The sequence below is a fragment of the Trachemys scripta genome, chromosome 4 (genome assembly GCF_013100865.1).
Source record: "Trachemys scripta elegans isolate TJP31775 chromosome 4, CAS_Tse_1.0, whole genome shotgun sequence".
In the NCBI taxonomy this organism is placed as follows: Eukaryota; Metazoa; Chordata; order Testudines; family Emydidae; genus Trachemys; species Trachemys scripta.
The window spans coordinates 140724483-140747028 of NC_048301.1; the positions used below are offsets into that span (position 1 = coordinate 140724483).

The 22546-nt window shown below is 53.9% G+C and overlaps 1 protein-coding gene across 2 annotated transcripts; it reads right to left on the reverse strand.

The window, feature by feature from the left end:
* Positions 1 to 4264: 4264 nt before the first annotated feature.
* On the reverse strand, positions 4265 to 20161 carry BCKDK (branched chain keto acid dehydrogenase kinase). Of its 2 annotated transcripts, none has more exons than XM_034768245.1 (13): positions 20027 to 20161; positions 16138 to 16204; positions 15655 to 15875; positions 13178 to 13246; positions 11386 to 11496; positions 10929 to 10976; positions 9960 to 10079; positions 8610 to 8708; positions 8259 to 8332; positions 7462 to 7590; positions 7205 to 7294; positions 6783 to 6944; positions 4265 to 5265 (listed from the first exon to the last, which is right to left on the reverse strand). In XM_034768245.1, exons 3-13 carry the CDS (start codon positions 15853 to 15855, stop codon positions 5121 to 5123), a joined length of 1248 nt encoding a protein of 415 aa, XP_034624136.1. In that variant the 5' UTR covers positions 15856 to 15875; positions 16138 to 16204; positions 20027 to 20161; the 3' UTR covers positions 4265 to 5120. The 2 variants fall into 2 exon arrangements, with proteins under 2 accessions (XP_034624136.1, XP_034624137.1); XM_034768246.1 differs by lacking the exon at positions 20027 to 20161 and adding an exon at positions 17105 to 17235.
* Between the last annotated feature and the right edge of the window lie 2385 nt (positions 20162 to 22546).

A 22546-nucleotide genomic window follows, 5' to 3' on the forward strand; every position in this document is an offset into this window, starting at 1 on the left:
GTAAAAAGAACAGGAGTACTTGTGGCACCTTAGAGACGAACACATTTATTAGAGCATAAGCTTTTGTGGGCTACAGCCCACTTCTTCGGATGAAAGCTTATGCTCTAATAAATGTGTTCGTCTCTAAGGTGCCACAAGTACTCCTGTTCTTTTTGCGGATACAGACTAACACGGCTGCTACTCTGAAATCAGAGAGTAGAAAGCGGACGGAGGTATAAGCACATAACTGGAATGGACGGACACTTCCAACTGCTACAAGGTGAAGAGTGGGAGGGAGACAGAAAAAACCACTCCTGCGGGATCCTCCCCTGATATAATCTCTGACGGGGGGATAGGAACAGCCATCCCCCCCAGCTGTTGGGACATTCCAGCAGGAGAGAATGGGCCCCAGCCCCAAAAGATGTCATGTGAACAGAGGAGAATCTCGACTTTCGTTTCTTGTTTAAATTAGGATGCTTCTTGCCCTCATTGGTGGTAGAAGGTCAAATTTCTCACCTGATCATTTCCTTTCCGCTACACCCTCAAGCAACCAGAAGAGCTCCTTCCCAAGGAGAGGCTGAGAGCAGAGCTACACGGCAGGGTCACTGTGTGTCATCCCGCACGTTTTTCCCCATCCCCCCCATCATCATCCACTCTCACATGTTGAACTCCACTGCCATTCCCACAACGCCCTGTACCCGTGTCCTCCGGCTTTTCGCAGACCATGGATTCCAAGGCCAGAAGGGATCATTGGGATCATCTCGTCTGACCCCCAGAAAACTGCCCCCAAATAATTCCTAGAGCAGAGCTTTTAGCAAAACATCCAACCTTGCGCCCGCCCACTTCCTGGAACCCAATATGAGTGACAGACGCAAGAAGCTCCATTTATTTAGCTTAAGAAAGAGAAGGGCAAAGGGGGGTGACTTGATTCCAGTCTATAAGTACCTACATGGGGAACAAATATTTGATCATGGGCACTTCAAGCTATCAGACAAATCTAACAAGGTCCAATGGCTGGAGATTGAACCTAGACAAATTCAGACTGGAAACCCGGGGCAAATTTTTAACATTGAGAGGAATTAACCACTGGAATGACTTTCCAAGGGTCGTGGTGGATTCTCCATTACTGGCAATTTTAAAATCAAGATGGGATGTTTTCCTAAAAGATCTGCTCTACTTCAAACCGGAGTTAATTCGCGGACGCTTGGATGGCTTGTGTCTGACTAGATGATCACAACGATGCTAGGAACCACAGCTCTGCCTTGCTCCCTCTGGCACAGAGTCACACGGCCGCGCCGCCTTTCAGAATCGGCACTTTTAATCGGAATCACAGCGAGATACACGGCACGGGTCTGGTTCCCCCGGCCACTCCCGAGGAGGGGAGTCAAATCCACATCCTGCCCCACCCCCACAACAAACAAGAAAGCAGGAAAACAAAATACAGGGCTCGAATTGGCATCAGCCATGTGCAGTGGGTGGGAGGGGAATCCAGCATCCAGGCGCAACTATAAAAATCTTCCCCTGTCCAAAGTGTGAAGGGGTGGGGCTGGAGAGACAGGTGGGGGAGCGAGTCTGGAGCCATGCACAGCAATAAAAGTCTTCCCCCCACTCCAATGCCATCCTTTGATTTGGTTTAGAATCATAGAATCTCAGGGTTGGAAGGGACCTCAGGAGGTCATCTAGTCCAACCCCCTGCCCAAAGCAGGACTAATCCCCAGACAGATTTTTGCCCCAGATCCCTAAATGGCCCCCTCAAGGATTGAACTCTGTTTCTTCAGAAGAAGGGAATGAAACAAGGGTGAGAAAACGGGTGTGCAAGGTGCTGGCAGTGTGGAGCTACCAATGGAGGTACGTGCGCCGGGAAGCGTCCGTTGCCTTCAAAACCTGTTTGGGATTGGGGCCGACCCATGCCCCGCTCCCCTGGAATAAAGAATCCATTAGGGTGCTCCCAGGGGCGGGATTGGAATAACCAGCAGGAGGCGACGTCCTGTCCGTAAGCACCAAGTCCTGCCCCCTTGCGGAGACGCTGGGAACCCAGGAGTCCGGGGCCTTGGGATCGGGTCCGTAGATATCCAAGCACAGAGTCACGGGAAGCAAAGCCGATGTCCATGCGGAGCCGGAGGGGGCCGCGGGCCAGCGAGAGGGGGGAAGTCTCTAGATGCGGAAACTCTCCTCCTTGCCGTCAATGTGTTTCAGACGGAGATACACGTCGGTGCCGATGCCCTGCAGGGACTGGATATGCAGCGAGCCCCCCAGGTACTCGGCGTAGGCCCGGGAGGTCGGCAGCCCGAAGCCGAACCTGCAGCAGAGACAGACAGAACGGCGGGTAATCACATGGGAGTTCTAGACTGAGACTGTCAGCTCTTTGGGCTACCGTAAAACACCTAATAAATAACGTACATCACCCGGGACAACGGGGTCCTGAGCCATGACTGGAGCACTTAAGTGCTATCGTAATACACCTAATAACGTACAGCGCTTAGCACAACGGGGTTCTGGGTCATGACTGAGCTCCTAGGCGCTACCATAATACACCGAATAACGTACAGCGCCTAGCACAATGGGGTTCTAGGCGATGACTTAGCTCCTAGGCGCGACCATAATCACAGCTAACAAATAATATTACACACAACCATAGGGGCCGACTCTGTGTGTGCTCCGGGGCTCAAGAACCCACGGGGAAAAAATAGGGGGTGCTCAACACCCACCAGCCGCAGCTGTTTNTGGTTGGTTATTTTGAAACCATTTTTTCCTCAAATGTTTTGTTCCATTGGTTAATAAACCTATTTGTTTCCAGAAGGCTGTTTGGTCCCTGGATAGCATTGATCACAGGCTCCCGAAGGGAAGAGATGCAGGGTCCGGGTGGCTCAGCACAGTAATCGTCAGCTTGCATAGGTGGGATGTTGTTCCCAGATCATCGATGTAAGAGAGGGGGAATTGCAAAATTACACCCAGAGATGGGTGGGGGGGTGAGACCTGACCCGTGACGGTGTGAACTCAGAGAGAGTAAAAAGAACAGGAGTACTTGTGGCACCTTAGAGACGAACACATTTATTAGAGCATAAGCTTTTGTGGGCTACAGCCCACTTCTTCGGATGAAAGCTTATGCTCTAATAAATGTGTTCGTCTCTAAGGTGCCACAAGTACTCCTGTTCTTTTTGCGGATACAGACTAACACGGCTGCTACTCTGAAATCAGAGAGTAGAAAGCGGACGGAGGTATAAGCACATAACTGGAATGGACGGACACTTCCAACTGCTACAAGGTGAAGAGTGGGAGGGAGACAGAAAAAACCACTCCTGCGGGATCCTCCCCTGATATAATATCTGACGGGGGGATAGGAACAGCCATCCCCCCCCAGCTGTTGGGACATTCCAGCAGGAGAGAATGGGCCCCAACCCCAAAAGATGTCATGTGAACAGAGGAGAATCTCGACTTTCGTTTCTTGTTTAAATTAGGATGCTTCTTGCCCTCATTGGTGGTAGAAGGTCAAATTTCTCACCTGATCATTTCCTTTCCGCTACACCCTCAAGCAACCAGAAGAGCTCCTTCCCAAGGAGAGGCTGAGAGCAGAGCTACACGGCAGGGTCACTGTGTGTCATCCCGCACGTTTTTCCCCATCCCCCCCATCATCATCCACTCTCACATGTTGAACTCCACTGCCATTCCCACAACGCCCTGTACCCGTGTCCTCCGGCTTTTCGCAGACCATGGATTCCAAGGCCAGAAGGGATCATTGGGATCATCTCGTCTGACCCCCAGAAAACTGCCCCCAAATAATTCCTAGAGCAGAGCTTTTAGCAAAACATCCAACCTTGCGCCCGCCCACTTCCTGGAACCCAATATGAGTGACAGACGCAAGAAGCTCCATTTATTTAGCTTAAGAAAGAGAAGGGCAAAGGGGGGTGACTTGATTCCAGTCTATAAGTACCTACATGGGGAACAAATATTTGATCATGGGCACTTCAAGCTATCAGACAAATCTAACAAGGTCCAATGGCTGGAGATTGAACCTAGACAAATTCAGACTGGAAACCCGGGGCAAATTTTTAACATTGAGAGGAATTAACCACTGGAATGACTTTCCAAGGGTCGTGGTGGATTCTCCATTACTGGCAATTTTAAAATCAAGATGGGATGTTTTCCTAAAAGATCTGCTCTACTTCAAACCGGAGTTAATTCGCGGAAGCTTGTATGGCTTGTGTCTGACTAGATGATCACAACGATGCTAGGAACCACAGCTCTGCCTTGCTCCCTCTGGCACAGAGTCACACGGCCGCGCCGCCTTTCAGAATCGGCACTTTTAATCGGAATCACAGCGAGATACACGTCACGGGTCTGGTTCCCCCGGCCACTCCCGAGGAGGGGAGTCAAATCCACATCCTGCCCCACCCCCCACAACAAACAAGAAAGCAGGAAAACAAAATACAGGGCTCGAATTGGCATCAGCCATGTGCAGTGGGTGGGAGGGGAATCCAGCATCCAGGCGCAACTATAAAAATCTTCCCCTGTCCAAAGTGTGAAGGGGTGGGGCTGGAGAGAAAGGTGGGGGAGCGAGTCTGGAGCCATGCACAGCAATAAAAGTCTTCCCCCCACTCCAATGCCATCCTTTGATTTGGTTTAGAATCATAGAATCTCAGGGTTGGAAGGGACCTCAGGAGGTCATCTAGTCCAACCCCCTGCCCAAAGCAGGACTAATCCCCAGACAGATTTTTGCCCCAGATCCCTAAATGGCCCCCTCAAGGATTGAACTCTGTTTCTTCAGAAGAAGGGAATGAAACAAGGGTGAGAAAACGAGTGTGCAAGGTGCTGGCAGTGTGGAGCTACCAATGGAGGTACGTGCGCCAGGAAGCGTCCGTTGCCTTCAAAACCTGTTTGGGATTGGGGCCGACCCATGCCCCGCTCCCCTGGAATAAAGAATCCATTAGGGTGCTCCCAGGGGCGGGATTGGAATAACCAGCAGGAGGCGACGTCCTGTCCGTAAGCACCAAGTCCTGCCTCCTTGCGGAGACCCTGGGAACCCAGGAGTCCGGGGCCTTGGGATCGGGTCCGTAGATATCCAAGCACAGAGTCACGGGAAGCAAAGCCGATGTCCATGCGGAGCCAGAGGGGGCCGCGGGCCAGCGAGAGGGGGGAAGTCTCTAGATGCGGAAACTCTCCTCCTTGCCGTCAATGTGTTTCAGACGGAGATACACGTCGGTGCCGATGCCCTGCAGGGACTGGATATGCAGCGAGCCCCCCAGGTACTCGGCGTAGGCCCGGGAGGTCGGCAGCCCGAAGCCGAACCTGCAGCAGAGACAGACAGAACGGCGGGTAATCACATGGGAGTTCTAGACTGAGACTGTCAGCTCTTTGGGCTACCGTAAAACACCTAATAAATAACGTACATCACCCGGGACAACGGGGTCCTGAGCCATGACTGGAGCACTTAAGTGCTATCGTAATACACCTAATAACGTACAGCGCTTAGCACAACGGGGTTCTGGGTCATGACTGAGCTCCTAGGCGCTACCATAATACACCGAATAACGTACAGCGCCTAGCACAATGGGGTTCTAGGCGATGACTTAGCTCCTAGGTGCTACCATAATACACCGAATAACGTACAGCGCCTAGCACAATGGGGTTCTAGGCGATGACTTAGCTCCTAGGCGCGACCATAATCACAGCTAACAAATAATATTACACACAACCATAGGGGCCGACTCTGTGTGTGCTCCGGGGCTCAAGAACCCACGGGGAAAAAATAGGGGGTGCTCAACACCCACCAGCCGCAGCTGTTTTGCGGGAGGGCAGAGAGCAGTGGGCGGTCAGGGAACCTTGGGGAAGGGGGTGGAGCCTGGGGGCAGAAAGAGGCGGAGCAAGGGCGGGAAAAGGCAGAGCGAGCGCGGGAAGAGGCGGAGCACCCGTTGGGAAAAATAAAAGTCAGTGCCTATGCATGCAACGTACTGTACATGGCCAACACGGAGATGCTGTGGTGGTCCTGGCCTGGGAAGCAGGACAACTGGGCTGTGTAGAAGGGGAGTGGGGTCTAGTGAGTTAAAGCAGGGGGGCTGGATATCAGGACTCCTGGGTTCTCTCCATCCGCTCAAATCTCCATCCTGTTTAACCATTTCTGGGAGCAGAGACCCCTGTTTGAGGAACAAACGGCGGCGGGGCAGCGCCGCCGGGGAACCGTTTGACGACTCGTCTTTTCGTCAAAACACAGGGGATGAACAAACTGGAAACTGACAAAACGTTTCGACATTTTCAAAACGACATGTTCCAATTTTCCAGTTTGAAATCCCTTCGACCTTTGAGCTAATTAGACTGATCAGCTGGTGAAAACGGGTTGAAATCACAGAAGGGTCGGGCAGGAAAGGACCTCGAGAGGTCATCAAGTCCAGCCCCTGCGCTGAGGCAGGACCAAGTAAACCTCGACCAGCCCTGACAGGTGTTTGTCCAACCTGCTCGTAAAAACCTCTGACATTGCAGATTCCACAACCTCCCTAGGAAAGCTGTTCCGGGTCTGAACGAACCTCAGCGTTAGAAAGTTTTTCCTAAGATCTAAACGAACGTTTCAATGGACCCAAATCGGGGGTGGGGGGGATCGGCTTTTCAATACGCGGATGTTGGCAAGATTTTGATTCGCGGACGGTGAATCTCCTCACGCTCTCGGCAATATCGGCAGGATGGGGAAAACCTCTTCCTGCCCAGCTGGGCGGATCCCGTCGGAGGACCCGTCCAAGATGCCCTGTTGGCAGAGGATGCCGAGAATGTTACCGCGCAGCTGGCCTGGCTGCAGCTCAAAGCGCCAGACTCACCCGTGCATCGGGCCTGACTGGCCGCTGTTGACCATATCCACCATGTTCCCGAAGAGGGTGTTCATGCGCGGGTCTTGGGCGCTGGACTCCGCCGTGGTGAAGTGATAATCCGTCACCTTCTCTAGGTGCTCGTGGGGGATCCCGCCACCCCGGTCCGAAATCCTATCGGGGGGCACAGGGTCCACTCAGTACCGTGCAGCCGACAAACCACAGCTCACCCCACTTCCACCCATCTAGCTGGTCCCCACCTGGGGCAGGATCTCCTACCCCCCCCCCAGAGACGCCCCATCCAATCCCCGGCCAACATTTCCCCTTGCTTAATTTCATCCCCTCCCTCAGCGACCCCAGAGGGACCCCCTCTGACGTCACCGGGGGCGGGATTCCAGCCTAAGCCGGCTGTTCTCACGGCCGGCACACAGTACCTGATGATCAGGTCGATGTCGTTGTTGGCGATGGTGATGACAATGTCGGGCACGTTGTACGGAGTGTCCAGGTGAGATTCCATGGTGGCTCTGGGGAAGGGGGAGAGTGAAAAATTTAGCCTAAAATCAGGCCCCGCCTATCCGCCCAGTGCTCCCTAGAGGGGAGAGGCCCCATGTCCATTCCCCGCCCCCCTGAGCCAGCCAGTCCCACGCCCTGCGGCTGGATTAGAGCCAGCGCCCCCTAGAGGGGAGCTCACCTCATGGCGTTCTTGAGCAGCTCTGGCAGGATGTAGTCGAGGGGCATGGGGATGAAGGGGAAGCGAGCAGCCACATGCCCATTGATCCGCACCCGGGGGGCATTCCCGTACTTGTGCTCACACAGACGCCTGCACCCGGGGAAGTGGGGAGGAACAGAGCATTAGCCAGGCTGGGTCAGTCACTCAACCTCCCCACCGCACTGGATCAATCCTGATTCCAACTCCCCTGATCTAATCCACCAGACCCCACTCCCCTCCCAGAGCTGGGGATAGAACCCAGGAGTCCTGGCTCCCAGCCCCCCCACTCTAACCACTAGACCCCACTCTCCTCCCAGAGCTGGGGATAGAATCCAGGAGTCCTGGCTCCAAGTCCCCGCTGCTCTAACCACTGGACCCCACTCTTGTTTATACGGACAGATTTCCCCTTCCATTACATCCCCAGCTCACCAGCCATATCTCAGGGAGTTCCCTAGATACACGCAGCAGCCAATCATCTACCCTTAAAAAATCCATTCATAAATCCAGGATGATTTTTCCTTGTCGAGCACCAAACACATCTCAGCCGGTTAGTGGTTAACCAAGAACAGCAGGAGCTCTGCAAGCCACCAGCTGAACCGGAGAGGAGAACCACCCGTATGAATCCCCCTGCAGATCCAGCGAAGCGATACTTTGAGGAAGAAGAAATTTCCTCCCCTCTGCCTCCACGCTACACTTAAATTAGAGCAGGACGAAATTTAAAGGGTGTAACTCCAGGCTGTGTCCACCAGGTGGCACCACAGAGCACCATGATTCCTTACCTAGCAAAATCCACCCATTTCTCAATGATTTTCTTTGGGGAGAGACGGGTGCAGATGATTCCCACGAAGTCCGTCTGCCAATCAGAGAGAGAGCACCCATCAAGCAGGGCTTTAATACGTGTCTCATGCCCTGCCCCCTGAGCCAGCCAGTCCCACACCCTGGGACCGGAGAGGAGCCAGCGCCCCCTAGAGGGAGGGCTCCAGACCCAAGCGGGGCGGTTCCATAATATATTATGAATTTCCAGGGGACCGACTCTAATCCGTTGGGGGCAGCCAGCTGTGTCACGTGTGTTGCCCGTTCTCGGGCGGCAAGGAGCCGAGGGGAATGGGAGAGCAGAGGCCAGGCCGTACCTTTTCCTCGTGCAGCGCCAGGTGATGGATCGCCAGCATCCGAATCCCCAGCCGGGAGGTAAGCGTCTTGTCTAGGAAATAGCGGATGACCTTCTCGTCCTGACACGGGAGGAGAACAGTAGCGAAGGGGTTAACAAGACAACAGCTTAATAAAGAGGCAGTGAGGCCCAGTCGGGACAGCACTCAGGGGACCTGGCCTGCTGGGTGATGTTGGGTAAGTCACGTCCCCGCTTCGAGCCACAGTGTGCCCATCTATACAATGGGGATAAAGATACCCGCCTCCTTTGTAAAGCGCTTTGAGATCTACGGATGGAGAACGCTACTACAAGGAATCGGTACTGTACTGACACCGAAGTGACACACAGAACCAAAGCCAAGTACGTCCGTATGGCTTGGACGGAAAGGGTTACTTATGAGCAAGAACCAGGAACCAGAGACAATAAATGGATACAAATTTAAAAAAGCTTAAAAATAAAACATTGATATTCTCCATGGAAACCGCAAACAAATAAAAATGGAATTCCACCACGCCTAGACATAGACAAGTGGCTTCAAATATTGAATGACAATTGAAAAAGAATCCTAAACGCAATCAGCATAATGGGATTTAATGAGCGAATACAATTCAAGAGAAAATCAACAAGAATCAATAAAAGATTAGTAAAAGATGAATCCTGGTGATGAGAAATTAGCATCATAGTGGGGAACATACAGAAATAATTATTATTAATCCAAAATAATAATACAAGCAGAAGGGGAATTAATAATTGGTAATCAAATATGTATTTGCCAGTAAGTAAAATATTTAATTACAAACACAGAACAGGATCATTTAGACATAAGTAGGAGGAATATTGACAAAAATACTAAATGATGATTAGTCATCAATAATAATAGACGTAAAAGGTACTAGCAAAAATGATCCCTCTAAATAATACCGAATAAGCAGTAACTAAGCAGTGACAGTGCGTGTTACAATCATTCCAAGTGTCCATGTAGTGCTTTTCATCAGCAAATCTCACTTTACAAAGGATGGGATCAGTCTCATTTATGGATGGGGAAAACGACACACGAATAGGGGACGTGACTTAACCAAGCTCACCCATAGAGCACGTAGCAGAGCTGGGAATGGAACCCAGGAGCCCTGGCTCCCAGCCCCCTCTGCTCTAACCCACTAGACCCCACTCCCTTCCCATAGCTGGGGATAGAACCCAGGAGTCCTGGCTCCCAGCCCCCTCTGCTCTAACCCACTAGACCCCACTCCCTTCCCAGAGCTGGGGATAGAACCCAGGTGTCCTGGCTCCCAGCCCCCCTGCTCTAACCCTTCTCACAATCCCAGCCCCCCGGTACCTGGATGTGTTTGCGACACTCCCGCAGCCCCTCAGCCAGCAGCGTCACCACGTCCTTGTGGTCATCCAGCAGCTGCCGGACTAGTTTGCAGTACTGGGATTCTGCCTCTTGGTTCTTGATCTGGGAGGGGGGCAGAACGGAAGGGACATGAACCGGTGTGGAAGTCAGCGCCCCCCTGGAGGGGAAAGGCCCCATATCCATTTCCCCGTCCCTGAGCCAGCCAGTCCTCCGCCCTGGGGCCAGATCGGAGCCGACGCCCCAGAGAGGGGAAAGGGCCATGCCCCAATGCCACCAAACAACCAGCCTATGGTAAATGTATTGTGATACCTTAACCATATAGACCCAAGTCCAGAACAGCAGAGATCCCAAGAGAGAGAGAGAGAAAAAGAGATGGATGGATGGATGGATGGAGGAATCAATTCAGTTGAGATAGCTGGATGGTGCATACAGAGATGGATGAAGGGATGGATCCAGTCGAGATAGATGGCTGGTGTGTACAGGGATGGATGGATAGATCCAGTTGAGATAGATGGATGGCATGTACAGGGATGGATGGAGGGATTAACAGATGGATGGATCCAGTTGAGATAGCCAGATGGCGTGTACAGGGAGGGATGGTGTATACATGGATGGATAGATGGATGGACAGATGGATGGATCCAGTTGAGATAGCCAGATGGCATATACAGGGAGGGATGGCGTGTACAGGGAGGGATGGATTGACAGATGGATGGATCCAGTTGAGATAGCCGGATGGCATATACAGGGAGGGATGGCGTAGTGTGGGGTTGGATGGATGGAGATGTGATAACCTACGTTATCCTGATCCTCCCTGCAGATATTCTACCCTTCTCTCAATTGGTCCAGGCCCAGGATCAGTCAGTGATGGGGGAAGCAAACGTATCACCTGTTCCCGTAGTTTAGCTAACGCTTTGTGTGCTGGGGGCCAGCAGGTAACCGAATACTCACCGGGGGGAATTCGCTCAGCATCTGGAAGGCTCGGATGTACAGCTCATGCTGAAGGACGGAAAAACGAATAAGCGTAAAGCGAGGCAGGGAAACACTGACTGGCAGCAGGGTTCACCTGATAGAGCACAGGACTCCTGGGTTCTCTCCCCAGCTCTGGGACAGGAGTGGGGGCTACTGGGTTAGAGCAAGGGGGGCTGGGAGCCAGGACTCCTGGGTTCTCTCCCCAGCCCTGGGAGGGGAGTGGGGGCTGGTGGGTCAGAGCAGGGGGGGCTGGGAGCCAGGACTCCTGGGTTCTCTCCCCAGCCCTGGGAGGGGAGTGGGGGCTAGTGGGTTAGAGCTGGGGGACGGAAGCCAGGTCTCTTGGGTTCTAACCCCACTCACACTACAACCGCCAGCTCCCCCATGTCCCCTTCCCCGTCACGGTGTCCCTCAGCTGTGCCCCTGCTCAGGTACGTACCACATGGAGGATGGTGGGGTTGCATCCGATGATGAAGGGGAGGCTGCGGAAGCCCTTGATGCGATGGGCGATGCGGACGGGCAGCTCGCGGTGAAGGTAATGGGCACTTTTCTACAGGAGGAAGAACTCAGAGTGTAATTGATCGGGATCAGGGGAGCAAGGGGGCTGGAAGCCAGGACTCCTGGGTTCTCTCCCCAGCTCTGGGAAGGGAGTGGGGCTAGTGGTTAGAGCAGGGGGGCCTGGGAGCCAGGACTCCTGGTTTAATCAAGCTAAAGAGGTAAGGTGCTGATCTTATGTCTGTGCCTAATTCTGTTCTTCCTCCCTTAATCCCAACCCCTGTAATCAACCAGTCCGAATTTTCCTTCTCTTTCTGTCTTAAACTGTTTTGAAGAAAAACTGCACAGCTGTTCCGCACGGCTGTTCCACAGATGCTCCCACCCCAGAGGTGGCTGCATCTCAGCACTGGGTGAGCCATTCCTGTGTGGTGTTGCTGTGTGGCTGTTCTGCAGCTGCCCCCACCCCAGAGGTGGCTGCATCTCAGCGCTGGGTGAGCCATTCCTGTGCAGAGACTGGGATGAAGGTTGCTACAATCCCATCAGTTCATTTAACGAGGCAGGATGTAACATGCCGGGCGATCTGCCTGGAAACAGCCAGCAAACCCTCAGGCCTGGGCAGACCAGAGAACGGCGCTAAGCAACGAGGCAACAGGTGTGTCAGTTCTCAGCTGCACACACAGTGGGACAGAACCCAGGAGTCCTGGCTCCCCGCCCCCACTGCTCTAACCCACTAGACCCCACAGCTGGGGATAGAACCCAGGAGTCCTAAGAGATCCCAGCCCACAGGCTGAACGAGGCACTGGCTGGGTGTGTCCTGGCATCTGTCCTGCTAAGGAGACGCTGGCACCCATCTGTTGGCATCTTTAGGGCTGCTTCCATCCCTCCCTCACAGGACCCAACTTGCAGCCCGCAGCTCCTCCTCACCAATTCCAGCAGAACTAGAGTCGGAGTGGCCAGGACTCCTGGGCTCCATCCCTGGCTCTGAGAGGGGAGTGGGATCTAATGGTTAAGAGTAGGGGGCTGGGAGCCAGGACTCCTGGGTTCTATTATTAATTCCCTGCATGACTGTGTGATCCCTTTAAAGATTAAAGAGGCTAGGACTTTTCAGACTGGAAAAGAGGAGACTAAGGCGGGATATGATAGAGGTATGTAAAATCATGAGTGATGTGGAGAAAGTGAATAAGGAAAAGTTATTTACTTGTTCCCATAATACAAGAACTAGGGGCCACCACATGAAATTATTGAGTAGCGGGTTTAAAACAAATACAAGGAAGTTCTTCTTCACGCAGCGCACAGTCAACCTGTGGAACTCCTTGCCTGAGGAGGTTGTGAAGGCTAGGGCTATAACAGGGTTTAAAAGAGAACGAGATAAATTCATGGAGGATAAGTCCATTAATGGCTATTAGCCAGGATGGGTAAGGAATGGTGTCCCTAGCCTCTGTTTGTCAGAGGGTGGAGATGGATGGCAGGAGAGAGATCATTTGATCATTGCCTGTTAGGTTCACTCCCTCTGGGGCACCTGGCATTGGCCACTGTCAGTAGACAGGATACTGGGCTAGATGGACCTTTGGTCTGACCCAGTGTGGGCATTCTTATGTTCTTCCCCCCCGCTCTGTGCCTCCGTTTCCCCTGCATGTATAACGCTCTTTTCCCATCCAGTACAGTGGGGTTCAGTTTGAGCTCTCAGGTGGGCCAGGTGGGGGCCTGCTGGGGGGCTGTGCCGGTCCCCAACTTACCAGGAGGTGGCTGCCATCCTGCGACCGTCCCGAATACAGCATGGTGGTGGGCGTCAATCTCACGGACGGCTGGAAGAGAACGGAAAGGAGGCGGATTAATGTAGGGTCCAGAGCACCGTCTGAGGGCAGAGCGGGGAACAACAGGTGGATCGTGGCAATACAGCTGTGGGGCATAGTCGCTCCCAGACGGGACATGGGGGGTGGGTCGGTGGGGTGTCCACGGGAACAGAAGAGAGAGAGGGAGTGTCAGATGGGGAACGAATGGGACAGGAACTCCGAGAGAATGAACAAGAAAGCAACAAAAAGAAGCAATGAGAGGGAAAGTGGATGAGGAAGAAAGGAAAGAGAAAGAGGGAGAGAAAAGAGCAAATGAGAAAGAAAAGAAAGACAGGAAGGCATGAGGAAGAAACAAAAGGAGCAGGAGTGAGGGAAAGAATGAACGAGACAGGGAAGAAAAAGGAGAGAAATGGGATTGAATGGGGAAGAAATGGCAGGAAGCAGAAAGGAGTGAATGAAGGAAAGAAAAAAGAGAAATGGAGAGAGAAGAATGAATAAGGAAGAAACAAAAAGGAGGGAAGATTGTGAAAGACGCAGCGCAGAGGGAGAGAAATGAACTAGAGGAGAAAGAACAGGGGAGGTGGAGAAAGGAGCTTGATTCCATTTCTCTGGGGACCCCCACACGGGGCTGGACCCCCCCGAGCCAGCACATTACACACACACACACACACACACACACACACACACAACAGCCAAATGTCACGGGATTCAGGAAGGGGCAGTTCGGGGGAGGAGGAATTGGAAACCCGGACACAGCAAACACCACCAGGGTCTGACACACTGGGGGATCCCAGGCTAGATGGGCCCGTGGGTCTGATCCAGGCGGCAGGGGAGGGGCAGGATACCGGACTAGACGGGCCCTTGGGGGAACCCCGGACTTGGTCGTGCCAAACACCTGAGCTGGCAGTCCCCACGGCTTTCGCTGCCAGGAGGCACATGGGAGCCCAGACCTGCTGCTGGGACCAACGCCCCAGATTCCCCGGAGATGAGCCAGCACCCGCCTTGGGATGCAGAGCAGTTATAGTCGTCCTGACGCCTTCAATCTGCAAGGCCTGGGAGGGCCGTGGGGGTAATGGCTCCCGTCCCGCAGCCTGTTCCCTTGTGCAGCTGTTCCCCAGCTGCCCCGCCCCAGAGGTGGCTGCATCTCAGCACCGGCCGAGCCATCCTCATTCCTCAGAAACTGGGCCTCACAATTCAGCCCCGTCTTTTAACGGGCTGGGGCCCAGGATTTGGGCCTCCCCTGGCTGAAGTGTGGGCTCTTTAGAGGGGAAGAACAGGAGTTGCCATGGATACCTAGGCAACCGAGAGGGTTGCCACGGCAATACTGCTACCTGCCCAGCAACGGGGAAGGGGCTTTCAAAGGATACTCATTGGAAAAAGCAAACCGGAAATCAAAAGTAGCGAATGCAATGCAGGGGGTGGAGGGCTTCAGATCGGCATCTTCAAGGCCGGATCAAAGCCAGCGCCCCCTAGAGACCCCGTGCCCCATTCCCCACACCCCTGAGTCAGCCAGTCCCTGCCCTGGGGCCAGATTGGAGCTGGCGCCCCCTAGAGGAGAAAGGGCCCCTTAACTTCTGTCTCCAGTCTATTTCACTAAGGCCAAATTAATCCCTCCTGGATTGGCAATGCATCCCTTCTTCTGTGGCACGTGTGTGCATGTTTTATTTGCCAGCGGCTGAAATTAATATTTAACTCTCCTCGAGTACAGGGGACGGGCGGTAATTCTTCAGCGAGTCGCCTGGTTTCTCTGAGTAAATATTTGGCTGCTTAACAGTGGCTCATGCTGCCAACCTGCTGTTCCCCGCCCCCTTTCCCCTTCCTATTTAACACACTGGGACCGACTTACCCCGCTGCACAGCCATTGTAGCAGGGAATGAATCTGGGTGAGTAACTGCTGTCTCAGCGTGGGGACGTGAGCCAAGAGAGGAACAGATGACTCACATACAAGAAACGGGTCGCCCAGCGCGGAGATGCAGCCACCTCTGGGGTGAGGCAGTTGGGGACCAGCCGCGCAGCGAGGCCATAGGGGATCGGCTCAGCTGGCGCTGAGATGCGGCTGACTCTGGGTAGGGCACAGCAGCCGGCTAACACGTGCGGTGCGCAGGGCTTTGGGACAGGAAGTGAAAAGGAATCCTGTGTCCAACTGAAAGAGCAGAAGGGAATTTGGGAGGGTAGAGTGGAGTCACTGGAGCAGGAATTTGGGCAGGATCTCAGGATAACTGAGCCCCACCCGGCGCTCTGCAGCACAGCGCCCCCTAGCACCACACTGGGGCATTGAGGCCAGCTGTGAAAGCCCTCTCCCACACTCCCTGCAGCACAGCACCCCCTAGTGCCACTCAATGGGTTTGCCTCAGTTTCCCTCCAAGCACTGAACGTCCCCTCTGGGAGGGGAAAAGGCTGACTGAGCCAACGCCCCTCACCTTCTCCGCTGCGACGTCAATGGCTGATTGGTTGTAGAAGGAGGTGACTGTCTTGGATCGCTCTCGGGCCAGCTCCACTTGGTGGTTATCCATGACAGAAGTGGACCGGTACCGGAGGGCGGGGGACAGGAGCCAGTGCATGGAGGGGGCCCGGTTCCCCGTCCCCCCCAGCTCCATCCTCAGCAGCGCTTTCCACAGCATCTTCCTGCCTTCACAGACACCTGGAGGTGAGAGACAGGAACACTCAGAACAAAGCTGGCACTGGGATGCGGCTGCCTCTGGGGTGGGATAATGAGCGAACAACCAGACATAACACCACATGGAGATGGCTCGCCTGGCGCTGAGATGCACTGCCTCTGGGGTGAGGCATCTGGGGGGGAATGGCCGCACTCAATGGGGCGGTCTGGGCTGCAAACGTAGGCCCAATCTTGGTTAGGAACTCTCAGCTGCTCTCATAATAGACGGTCTCCAGAAGTCACTTACCTCAGGTGAACTTGGTTATTTTGTGGTGGTTTCCTTCCTTGCCAACAGCGGGGAGCGCCGTTTCCATCTAAAAGAAAAAGACACACAGTGGGGATTTCACATCCTCATGAAGAGATAATAATTCACCCCCAGGACTCCTGGGTTCTACTCCCCCGCTCTGCTCCAGCTTCCCGGTGGCATCCTGGGACAGTCGCCGCACCTGTCTGGGCCTCACTTTCCCCATCGACACAATTGGGAGATTGATCCTGCCTTTGTCTGTTTGAATGGCAAACGCTTCGAGGCAGCGACTGCCTCCCGCTGGGGTCTGCGCCGCACCAGGCATGATGGGGCCCCTGATCTCAGGCAGGTGGAGGGTCTATGTGACGGGGACCTTGATGTCGGTAGGGGCGCGAGAGGTTCTGGGTAGCACCCAGCATGATGGGGGCCCCGAACTTGGTCAGGGTAATAACCTCTGGGTGTACTGAGAAATACCGAAAAAGAGAATGTGTGGATTAAACAGGGTAAGTGACAGACAGAAGGGTGTTTACGGGATAGGCAGACAGATGAGACGGGTGGATGTGGATAGATAGATAGATAGATAGATAGATAGATAAAGCACGCTGTTTGGAGATGGATGACTAGCTACAGATGAGAGAACGGAGGCAGAGGGAGATAAATAAAGAGACTGACAGAGAGATCAGAAAGTGACCGAGACACCTGTTGAAAAGCTGGGGGGGAGGAGGGGGAACCTGGACAGATCACTGAGGGCCTGGCTAGAGAGAGAGCAGATTAAAGAGAAACCCGGGTGACGTGTTTTGTCCTTGGCTTGCCGGATCTGCTCCCTGTGGAGCCCAGCCAGCCAAAGAGCTGACAGGGAAGAGACCAGGTGGACAGAGTGGGAAGGGGAGGAGGGGGGCAGAAATGCAGAGAGAGATAGAGAGAAAGAGCGAATCAGTGACTGGACGGAAGAAGAAGGCCAAGCACCGACCTGCGCCCGCGTGGAAGGAAGCCCCTGGACTCCAGTGCCCACGGAGCGGGTGTCTCTGCCCAGCCGCTGACTGGGCAAGTCAAACATCCAGCGTGGGGTTACACGCGCCCTGCCACCACCAGGTGCACGGCCCATTGGTCCCATCCATCCCCGCCCCCATTAGCCAACACCTCCCGCCCCCGTGACACCGGCTGCCGCAGCCAACCAAGGAGCACCCTGCCTATCCGCCCAGAGAGGGGCCCACGGGACCATCCAGGGGGTGGATTTGTGCACCAGCATCTGGACCGTGCTGCCGAGGGGGTGAGGGGGTGTGGAGGGAGTCAGAGAGCAGATGGATGAGTCAGACAACCCAAGGACCCAGGGATGGCCAGACATCCTAGGCATGGACAGACACCATAAGGGCAGGCAGACAGACATCTTAGAGACAGGCAGACAGAAGACCAAACATCCTGCAGATGGACAGACAGATACCCTATGGACAGACAGATGGACAGGCACCCTATGGACAGCCAGACAGCCAGCCAACCTAGGGACAGATAGACAGCCAGACATTAAGATGGACATGCCAAGGAAGGATGACAGACAGACTGACATTCCAGGGACCTAGGGATGGGCAGACTCATGGACAGAACCAGGATCCCCCAACGCTCCGCGCAGGGTCTTCGTTCCCAGTTCCCCCTCTCTCCAGCAGCCCCCCAACATCACCCCCAGCCGAGATACCCCCTCCCCCACACTCTAGATCAACTCAAGCTGCTGCTGTGATGCACATCCAGTCCCCCCACCCAGTCAATCCCAGATCATGCCGGGGTGAGGGAGGTCATGGGGGAACCTTTCCTTCTGCGGCCCTGGTTCAAATCCCAGGAGCGGCCAGAGGATGGGGCCCCTGCCAGGCGGACGTTTGGCAAGATGAATTTGGTGGGTCCGGGCGTCACCCGAAGGCCAGCAGAGAGGGCTAGGGCTGGAAAGCCCACACATAGCAAAGTGAGGAGAGCCTCATGGACACGGGGTTATTGGTGTGGGCACAGAAGCCAGGAGTCCTGCCTCTCAGCCCCAACCCCACTAGACCCCACTCCCCTCTCAGAGCCAGGGAAAGAACCCAGGAGCCCTCACTCTCAGCCCCCCTAGATCCCACTCCCCTCTCAGAGCTGGGGAGAGAACACAGGAGTCCTGGCTCCCCGCCCTCTGTAACAGACATGGGTGGTCAGATTTTACCTCAGGCCACTGGCATTTAGCCCTGGCGTGACCCACGCACAGACGAGAGGATCCAGAAGGGATGCATACCAGGCCCCACCCCAATCGCTCTGTGCCACCTCGCCACCCACAGAAGAGCCATCTGCCACCAGACATCGAAGAGGAGAGCAAAAATGTCAGGACTCCTGGGTTCTATCCCCAGCTCTGGGGGGGAGTGGGGTCTAGTGGGTTAGAGTGGGGGGGCTGGGAGCCAGGACTCCTGGGTTCTGTCCCCAGCTTTGGGAGGGGAGTGGGGTCTAGTGGGTTAGAGCAGGGGGGGCTGGGAGCCAGGACTCCTGGGTTCTGTCCCCAGCTCTGGGAGGGGAGTGGGGTCTAGTGGGTTAGAGCAGGGGAGGCTGGGAGCCAGGACTCCTGGGTCCTGAGGCTATCCACCCACCTTGTCCTGGGGTTGGAACAGCTGTTACCGCGGCCCTCTGGGAAGGCAGCGATCACACTAACAGCAGAACAAGGCTCCGTTTGTCAGGCTGGCGCGGTCGGATTGCGAGCGCTCTGCAAATGTGCATAGCAGCCTTGCCTGCCCCACCCCCAGCCCTGTCCTCAATTCACCCCCAGTAGCTATGACCCCTGGGGATGGTCTCTATGACATGGAGGGGAGGGGCTGTGTTCCCACAATGCAGCCTGTTCAGGGAGAATGATTTCAGCCTGCCCCCAATATACAGTCCCACGTTGATGGAAGGGGGCACTGTGTCTTGCGACCCCACAGGTCTCTTTAGCCTGCTGCACTGGGACGGGGCGATATGCGAAGAGTGATCAGGGCCATATACTGGGTATAATGCCTGCTCTGAGGCTGTTATGAGGCCAGACAGGCTTCCCCAAGCCCCAGGTGAGCTCGGAGGGGATACCAGCCCTGGACAGACTGTCCCCAAAAAGCCCCCTCTAGGTACCATGCTGCATACTGTATAAGGCCCAGCTGGCATCTAAATTACCCCCTTGTGTTCACCAAGCTCCAACCCAGACAGATTGCAGGGCCATGGGGGGCTAGTGGGTTAGAGCAGGGGGGGCTGGGAGCCAGGACTCCTGGGTTCTCTCCCCAGCTCTGGGAGGGGAGGGAGTAAAAAACATTTATCTGTGGTCCAGCGTGGTGCATTTCAGGTCTTGCCCCAGGGTGCCCGTATCAGGGGCAGGTACGTGCCAGGCCCCCAGGACAGTCCATCGCTCTCTAGCCCGGGCTCTTTGCACTCCAGAGGACAGAGCGGGGGGCGGCGGAGCCGGGACAGGACAGCAGGAGTCCAGCCCTGGCAACGGGGACATACAGCACCGGCGCCTGCCCCACCACGGCCAAGTCACCGGCATCAAAGCATTGCAAGAGCATCCCTGGCACCCAGCTCCACCCCTGCAGACCCTGCTCTGGGGATGGAACCCAGGCGTCCAGGTCCCAACCCTGCCCCCACCACCCCTCTAACCACTAGACCCTGCTCCCCTCTCAGAACTGGGGATGGAACCCAGGAGTCCTGATCACCCAGCCCCGCCCTGCTCTGACCACTAAACCCCACTCCTCCCCCTCCCCGGACCGGGGGTGGAACCCAGGTGTCCGAGGCCGGACTCGAACCTGGGGATCAGAAACCCTAGGGCCCGTTTCCCATTCCCTTGCACCACATGGGGAAAGCAGGGAATGGTACAGCCCCACCCCCTCCCGCCGCCACAGTGGTACGTTCTAAAGGGGGCCCTTACCGCCAGGTGCGGGGCCTGCAGGGTTCCACTCTGGGGGACCGGAGCGAGCCAGCTGCCGGCGTTGCTGGAAGGGCGGGGGGGCACCGCAGCCACGGCGCAGCACGGGAGCAGGGTGTCTTGGGAAACGTAGTCCCGCTCGGCCGCCTTCCCTAGGCAAGTCAACAGGAAAGAGCCTTCTGGAGAACTACAAATCCCAGAAAGCTATGCGGTGAGCACGGGCTTCATGGTCGGCTGGCGGCGCACAGCCTCATGGGGAACGTAGTCCCAAAGGGCAGCTCCATGCAAGTCAATGGGAAAAGCCTGCTGGCCTGCCTGCAGTTCCCAGCATGCTCTGCAAAGGGAACAGGTGCCTCTCCCTGCATAACAAACAGCACAATGCCTCATGGGAGGTGTAGTGTTGGAGTGAAGGAAACTTCTGTGCAGAAGTCACTAGCAGCCAGGACTCCTGGGTTCTAGCCAGGGCTCTGGGAGGAAGTGGATTTGATCTGGGAGCCAGGACTCCTGGGTTCTTTTGTTCATTATTTCTACTACAGAAAAATCTAGAGGCCGCAGGTTATGTGCAAGGTGCTGTACCAACACTTAAAAAGGGCATCCCTGTGCCAAAGAGGAGAGGGGACATTTATCTGTTGATGTGGGGGTGGAGAGGGGGCACAATTTAAAAGTTCTGGTGGTTTACAGCAGACTTCAGGACAAGTACGCAAGAGACAACGGAGTTTTGATTTCTAGAACTGCTTTTGATGTCATGTTTTACAATACTATGTAATAGCAGATGGAGACTGTTCCAAAAGAAAGGTACCTGGGAAGAAAACTGTAGTTATATGATTCATATGTGCATTAAAAATCTTAACAAGAAAGTTGTCTTAATAGATGGTTAAGAGCTAAGGCCAGTTTGTACACAGGTGGCTCTGACACTTGAAATTTTTTTTAAAAAAACACTCAAATTATTATGCATTCTGTCATTTGCTTCTTTGATGTGCTATCTGAAAATAAAGTGCCAGAATCAATCTTGTGAATAAATATAATCCCAGCACAACCACGTTTACTTTATTATTACAACCAAACCATGTGAGGTTTTGATCAAAAAAAATCTCTCTCTATTTTAGTGAAAATATTGTTTGGAGCAAAGTAACAGTGTGTGCAGAATTGCATTTCTTTCCCCACCAAAAGACAAACAAACATGTTTTGTGTAGAGGTCGGCATAGATACCCCTTGGGTTTTAATTACCCAAATCTCTCGGGTATAAATTATTAGATAAATGACTTTGGATAAAATATAGCACCAATTCTGTTAAAACAACAAGGAGTCCGGTGGCACCTTAAAGACTAACAGATTTATTTGGGCATAGGCTTTCATGGGTAAAAAACCCATTGTTACCACACATTGCTGGCAAGCATAATTTAGACACAGTTGAAACAGTTTTAATATTAATATTGGAGCTTATTAATCACAGGGCAATTTAGCCTTCTTAGTGTAGAAAAAGTCCAAACTTCATTGTCTTTTCACCATAGAACAAAGCTAATAACAGGTACACTATTAAATTAACTTAGTTTAAATGTACACTGTCCTTGAACCGCTTTTCAGAAAAGTAAAAAGCCAAATAAAATTCCAAGGCCTAATGAACATATTTGCGAATGCTATGCTGACTGAAAAAGTGAAAATCATGGGAGAACAATTAAGGTGAAGGGTCAAAGACACCCGTTGGTTATGTTATTAAGGCTTGAAAGTTTGGAAATAAACGACTGCACACACACATATTTTGAACCCACTCCCTGCAAAAAATATAAATCCTGGCAGAAATATGGGGGGGCACATGACCCCACTCCCCACACGTCGCCTCAGCCAAAGAGCTTAACAGACAGCTGCACCCACCTCTTCCACTGCAGTGTGACTTTGGGCACATCCCTACCCCACTCTGTATCTCAGTTTCCCCATGTGTCAAACAACTATAATGGTATCTCACCGGGGGCAATGAAGATTAACTAACTTGAATTTGCAAATTGCTTTGAGATGGTAAGTGGAAAGACTCAAGGGAAGGGGAGATTAGACATTCAGAGTCCCTCCTACTGACACACGCAATTTAGGATTACAGCAAGCAACAGAAGATTTAAGGTCACGCGGGCCCAATTGCCCGGTCAGTGAAATTAACACGCAGGGAAATCTGAACCCTATGCATCTCTGCAGCAAGCAGAGCTGACCTGTGGAACTCACCGCTGCAGAAAAGCAGAGATCAGAGTATCAGGGGGTAGCCCTGTTAGTCTGTATCTACAAAAACAACAAGGAGTCCGGTGGCACCTTAAAGACTAACAGATTTATTTGGACATAAGCTTTCGTGGGTAAAAACCTCACTTCTTCAATGAGGAAGGGCCGGGCCAGTTTATTTACCTGCTGACACGGCAGGTTCGGCCGATCGCGGCCCCCACTGGCCGCGGTTCGCCATCCCGGGCCAATGGGGGCAGCGAGAAGCGGCACAGGAGAGGGATGTGCTGGCCGTGGCTTCCCACCACCCCCATTGGCCCGGGA